The 6890-nt window shown below is 53.5% G+C and overlaps 1 protein-coding gene across 1 annotated transcript in view; it reads right to left on the reverse strand.

Moving 5' to 3' along the window:
- Positions 1-6890, reverse strand: part of GPLD1 (glycosylphosphatidylinositol specific phospholipase D1) — a 30779-nt gene that overhangs the window by 23522 nt on the left and 367 nt on the right. Inside the window, 5 exon segments of the mRNA XM_014537141.1 lie at positions 689-913; positions 1515-1519; positions 1779-1857; positions 4039-4094; positions 6774-6856. Coding sequence (XP_014392627.1) covers positions 689-913; positions 1515-1519; positions 1779-1857; positions 4039-4094; positions 6774-6856 — 448 coding nt within the window.

The following is a 6890-nucleotide window of genomic DNA, read 5'->3' on the forward strand; positions in this document are numbered from 1 at the left end:
AGCGAGCGGGCGGCCGCCGAGGGGGCGGGCGGGCGGCTCAGGGTCCAGGGAAGCACCTGGCTTTCCTACTTATTCCTATTGATCTGCTGGAGGAGTTACACTGGCCGCTGAGCTGCCAGATAAAGCTACGGGGACGCGTGCGCCTGTAAGACAGCCACACATCTCCCCTGCGTCCTCATCCGCCTCACAGAATCCTGTCGGCACTGATGGACGGGGCTCCAGAGGCTGAGGCTCCGGGTGAGAGCACAGTGCCCCTTGGGAAATGGCATTTCCACACAGGAAACTAAAAAGGAAAAAAAGCCCAAAATAACCGGCCGGCGTGGCTCCGTGGGTGAGCAGCGACCTAGGGACCAGGAGGTCACGGTCTGATTCCCGGTCAGGGCACAGGCCCGGGTTGGGGGCTCCATCCCCAGTAGGGGGTGTGCAGGAGGCAGCTGATCCATGATTCTCTCTCGTTTATGTTTCTCCCTCCCTCTCTCTCTCTCTCTCTCTCCCTCTCTCCCTCTCCCTCTCCCTTCCTCTCTGAAATCAACACAAATATATTTTTTAAAAAGAGGATTCCCGCTAACTACGCTTTGGGCAAGAAGCCTATTCCCGCGATGTGAACGCCCGGATGTGTCCCTTTCCCTGGGAGGGCCCCTCGTGACCTCGGGGGGTGGGGTCACCGGGAAGGCTGACGGGCACTCACGGCGGCCATGGTCCTCAGGAAGCCCTGCTCGATGCCCAGGCTGTGCCAGCTGACGTCGGCCACCATGTGGGACGTGACGCCGAACAGGAAGGCCACCAGCTTCTCCGTGTCCTGCTCACAAACACACCGGCCTTGAGCCTGGGCTCTTCCACGACACCCCGTGGGGCGTTTTAATAAGCGTGAACTCAAGGGGGTCAGTGGGGGGAGGGGGACATGTGTAATACTTTCAACAATAAAGATTTAATAGAAATAAAAATAAATGTGAATTCATTTCCGTTACTGACGCTTAATGGAAAATCCATGTCTAGGCCTGGCCGGTGTGGCTCAGTGGATAGCGCGTCGGCCCACGGACTGCAGGGTCCCGGGTTCGATTCTGGTCGAGGGCACGTACCTTGGTTGCAGGTTCCCCGACCCTGGTCGGGGTGTGTGCAGGAGGCAACCAATTGATGCGTCTCTCTCACATCGATGTTTCTCACTATCTCTCTTTTTCCCTTCCACTCTCTCTAAAAATCAATGGAAAAGTATTTGTGGGTGAGGATTAATAACAATAATAATATATATATTTTTTTAATGGTTATTTGTCATATGTAAACACTTTTTGGTGAAGTCCCTCTATTTTTTTTTTTTTTGCCAATTTTCTAATGTTTTTTAACTGTAGAGTTTTGAGAGTTCTTTATATGTGGTTGGCAAATACAATTTTTCACTCTGTAATTTGGCTTTACATCTTTTTAACAAGAATATTCATAGGACAAAATTTTGATGAAGTCCAAAACTTCTACTTTTTAGTTGGTTGCTAAGAATTGGGAAACAGCGCTCTGGGCCTCACAATCTCTACAGAAAATAGTAGTAAAATATAACAAGGTAAAGACAATATGGAATTATACTAAGAAGTAAATATTAATCATTGAAATGTACCTTAGAAGTTTAAAATAGATAAAATAGCTAAAGTTAAGCAAATATTAGAATTTAATCTCATAATATATGGTAAATGAATGATATATTGGTAGAAATGTCAATAACATAGTATTTTAATAGTTAAAATCACTTAGTAGGACAAGAAGGATGCCCCCTCCCGGGGGGGCGCCCTCACCTCTCTGGCAGATGCCCGGGTAGAAGGCGTCGGGAAACACGGCCCCGGCCTGGTACGCGTCCCGGTGCTCGAGCAGCAGCTGGGGGCGAAGCAGAGGTCAGGGCAAGGTCCGCAGATGGAGGCGGGACCGGGTGGAGGGAAAATGAAATTCACGTGGAGCCAGCGCGACTCCCCAGCCTGCAGAGCCCGGCTCTCTCCTGCGGACACAGCCTCACTGAGCCCATCCCTCTGTCCCCACGGAGCGGGCTTGCCCCCGGCTCCCCCGGGACGGGTGTGCGAGGTGCTCAGGCCGCAGTGACAGTCAGTGACGGAGACCAGCACAGAGTCGGCCTGGCTCTCCCTCCGCCTTCGAGGCCTGTGCTGCAGAGGGAGGCTGGGCTGTGGGCTGCGGGAGGGTTAACGACACCTGCTTCCCTTTAAAAAAAAAAAGTACTTTTTATTGACTTCAGAGAGGACGGGAGAGGGAGAGAGAGATAGAAACATTAATGATGAGAGAGAATCCTGGACCGGCTGCCTCCTGCACGCCCCACACTGGGGACCGAGCCTGCAGCCCGGGCCTGTGCCCTGACCGGGAATCGAACCCTGACCTCCTGGTTCACAGGTTGATGCTCAACCACTGAGCCACTCTGGGCAAATGGAAATTTAGGACTAAAAATGCAACCATGGCAACAAAAATGATTACCCCAAATGGTGCACATCAGCCCGTGTGCCTGCCGATACGATGCAATGAGAAGAATCTAGCATCGCTTCACTCTGTTACCATGTTTCTGCCAAAAAACACCCGCAGCAGAATCTAATGATAGGGAACCAGCAGGCAAAGCTGGAAGTTACTGGACTGCCCTTTTCCAAAGAGTCAAGGTCGCTAACGACGAGGGAGGGTCTGTCCCCGGCTGGAGGGGGTCGCTGGGAACCCACACCTGAGCACAGACGTGGCCCGGGTCCTGGAACCCCGGCGGGAGCCCCGAGGCCCCGGAGGAGCCGGACGGAGGCCGGGGGCGCGGGCAGCAGTGTTACTTCAGCGTCGATTTCCTGAACGAGAGGATCACGCTGTGGTCACAGGGCAATGGCCTCGTTTCCGGGAATCACACCACGAAGAGCGAAAGGGCAATCAGGACCGCGTCAGGGAAAAATCAATGTGCAGAGGGAGGACGAAAAGGCAACCGCGTACGTTGCCAACAGCTGGGGACGCCGGGTAAAGGGCACCCGAGAGTTACTTGTCATTCCAACGGCTACGGGTTTTACAACTTTTCAAAATGAAGAGTAAAACGAGGAACTGGTTGGACACATGATGGTGCACTTCGGGGAACAGGAAAGCACGTAACTGTTAAAACGTACTCTGAAGCTCTCCGGTGACAGGGAAAGATACCTGCCACGTTAAATGCAAAGAGCACGTTATAAAATAATGTGGAGACTGTCGTCATTTTGGGGGGAAAAGTACTAATAAATGCAGGAAAACGCCTGGAGACATAAAGCAAAATGTCAGCGTTGTCATCTGAGGGATCCTTTGCTGCAGGGAGTTACCACTTTCACAATCGGGAGATGAAACCTGTTCCGGGCGGGCGGGCGGGGCCAGGGAACCAGCTCGGCTCCTGGTCAACACGCCACATTCCATTTCCTCCGCAGAAGGAGCGACCACGACGGCCACGATGGAGGCACAGTGGTCCTCACAGTCTCGCCAGCGGGTGCCCGGTTCCTCCGCTTTAGGCATTGCCCCCGATTCATTTGGTCGGCGCCAGTCTTTAAGGAGCAGGCGCCTCCGGATGTTTCACCAAAAGACAACCCAGAGCCAACCCAATGCAGACCTGGGACACGCAGGCTGGCCGAGCTGTTGCGGTCAGCCCGTGGGGATCTGCACATGTGCCAGCCAGCCAGCCCCCCTGCCCACGCCCTCTGCAGCCTCACACCAATTGGACCAGTGAGCCGCATTCCACCCTCCCCCGAGAGCAGGCTGTGCGGGGAGGAGAATCTGCAAGGGTCCCACACATGCAGATAAAAAAATAAATCAGCCCCCCGTGTCTGGAAGGGATCGGAGGGTGTCATTATAAAAGGCCTCTGTGAGTTAAAAGGGAGGGGCGAGCACTCGGGCACTCAGGGATTTCCAGTGACATGTCTGCGTGCGTTAGCACCAGTGCCGGGGGAATGTGCCTTTTAGCCCAAAACATTACTAATGGTTCATAAAGATATGGAAAGGCTCTGAAAGTTACTGGTTAAGTCTGCAAGGACCTCTGGCACCTGGAATCAGAGAAAAATCAGACCATACCTGTCTATAGTTGACGCTTCCCTCCTGAAGGTGGAGAAACTCGAGAGCTCTGTGTCCTGAGAAAGAGACACACATCGATCAAGTTCAACCACATGCTGAAAACAGACGCCCCAGACGCATTTTAAAAGGAAAATATAACCCGTGGCTCAGTTGGTGAACGTCGACCTATGAACCAGGAGGTCACAGTTGGATTCCCAGCCAGGGCACATGCCTGGGTTGTGGGCTTGATCCCCAGTCGGGGCTGTGCAGGAGGCAGCCGATCCATGATTCTCTCTCATCATTGATGTTTCTCTCTCTCTCTCCCTTCCTCTCTAAAATCAATAAAAACATATATTTAAAAAGAAACGGAAAACATAATTTTACTAGAGGCCCAGTGCACAGATTCGTGCACTGGTGGGGTCCCTTGGCCTGGCCTGAACCCTCTTGCAATCTGGGACCCCTCGGGGGATGTCGGACTGCCGGTTTCAGCCCAATTCCCACAGGCCAGGCCGAGGGACCCCACCGGTGCACGAATCCATGCACCAGGCCTCTAGTGTGCATATAAGATCTTTGGTTAATCTCTTCCCGCCCTCCCCCTTTCCCCCTTCCCTCTAAGATTCATCAGTCTATTCCATGTCTCCATGCCTGTGCGTTGAGCGTCTGCCCCCTGGTGGTCATTGCGCATCATAGCTACCAGTCGAATGGTCAGACGGTCGCTTAGGCTTTTATATATATAGATGGTTGTAACTGTGAAGGTAGTGGGCAGTGAAAATGAAGTTTGTTCTCACTGGTCATTTTCATCAGCCATAGTTAGAGCCATGCACTGTTTATGGAATATAAGTTCATATAAATTCCAGGACAGTACTACGAGTCTGCATGATGATTTACATTTCCTGCTTCACCAGCTCCCCTCCCCGGGCTGAGTTAACCGCTGAGGCCTCAGCCCCTCCTGTGTGAAAGTAATACCCACCTGCAAGTCCACTGAGAGAACTAGAGGAAACCAATGCTGTGACGAGCATGGCTGGCACCTGGCGGGAGCTCAGCAGACAGAAGTCAGCCCGTCCTAGAACCTACCATCGCCACACCCCCGAGCATAAGCCACGTGGGAGGGGCGATGCCGGCCCCACGGGGCTGAGCCGGAGCCCAGGTGTGTCCTTATCTCGGGACGACTTTACTCGGACAACCAGTCTCAGAGGCCACCTGCACCACCCACACGCCCGTGGGGGACACCACACCCGACCTCCTTAGAGTCAACATTCCTCCGAAGAGACGCTCGAGGGTGATTCATGCCTCATTTCTATTGCGAATCACCTCGTTTTTCTTTTTTGTTGTTGTTAACCCTCACCTGAGGATATTTTTCCATTGATTTTTAGAGGGAGTAGAAGAGAGAGGGAGAGACAGAGAGAAACATCGATGTGAGAGAAACACATCGATGGGTTGCCTCCTGAACGAGCCACAACCAGGGCCCAGGCTGGGGAGGAGCCTACAACTGAGGTATGTGCCCTTGACTGGAATCGAACCCGGGACCCTTTGGTCTGCAGGTTGACGCTCTATCCACTGAGCCAAACTGGCTAGGGCCACATCCAATTTTTAAATTCATACAAGAAAACAGCCACTGCTGTAGACATCGGTGCCGTAAGAGACTCGGTCGGGCACGGCCCACACAGGCAGCCGGGACCAGGACTCTGCGATTTACGGACTCAAACCCCTGGATGAGGCGGACTCTGGGGCACTGACTCACTCCCATGTCCGCCCTCCACACAGCCCCTCTGTGAGGCGAGGGAAGTGAGCCACCATCTTCATGAAACCTTCCAACCTAGTTGCTAAGTGAGGCTACAATTTCCTCTCATGTAAAACATCTTCACAGGCTAGGAGCTGCCTTCAGTTACGTCCACGTGAACATGTTTATACATATTTAATCTATCGCACGTTGTTAACGTGTATTCCCCTGTGGGCACCTTTGCTTGGCACCTGCTCGAGAAAGGCAAGCCAGGATCTGATTTTGTTGGCATTTTGGATTCATCCATCTTGTTAATTGCTGAGCTCTGAGGATTAAAAACGTGAAAACTCCCATTGATGTTGGTCCCTCTTCAGCGCACTTCTATAGTTTGAGCAATTTCACTTTCCTAGAACTGTACAATTCATTAAGGAGGCCAACTCCCTCCTGCTTTAACATAAAAATATATTTAGTTGATTTCAGAGAGGAAGGGAGAGGGAGAGAGAGAAACGTCAACAATGAGAGAGTCACTGACTGGCTGCCTCCTGCATTCCCCCTTACTGGGGATTGAGCCTTCAACCCGGGCATGTTTACTGACTGGGAATCGAACCCGTGACCTCCTGGTTCGTAGGTCGATGTTCAACCACTGAGCCACACTGGCCGGGCTTGAAGCCGACCCCTTAAAGCCACCTGACCCAGGGACCCGCTCCCGTGGCCACACATGTACCTTCCATGGACTTGCCCTTGGGAAGCATTCCTCACACCCCGCATTGCACCCCTGCCCTCCCTCCCGGAGCCTCTGTCCCCCCAGTGCCTCACTCTCCCCCACAGAAGCTCCAAGACCCCCTAGCTTCCTAGCTCTCCTCCAAGCCCACCGACAGCCCCCAAGCCTGGAGGCCTCGGCCCTGGCCTCTCGGCTCCCGGTGGGCGGCCAGCACAGCAGGACACAGTCCTCCACACAGGGACGGGCTGCCCGCCTCTCCACCTCCCTGACACACTTGGCGTCCTTTGCACCACGACCCGCCCTGCCGGCACTCACCTATTTCTATGTGGGTCGAAATGCCGCACGGTGAGCCTCCGGGGCACAGGGCGCCCAGCGCGAGGAGCAGGCAGCACCAGACCCTGCAGGCAGACAGGCCCCGTGGCTCAGGGCTCC

This window comes from Myotis brandtii, unplaced genomic scaffold, assembly GCF_000412655.1.
Source record: "Myotis brandtii unplaced genomic scaffold, ASM41265v1 scaffold1733, whole genome shotgun sequence".
Lineage (NCBI taxonomy): Eukaryota > Metazoa > Chordata > Mammalia > Chiroptera > Vespertilionidae > Myotis > Myotis brandtii.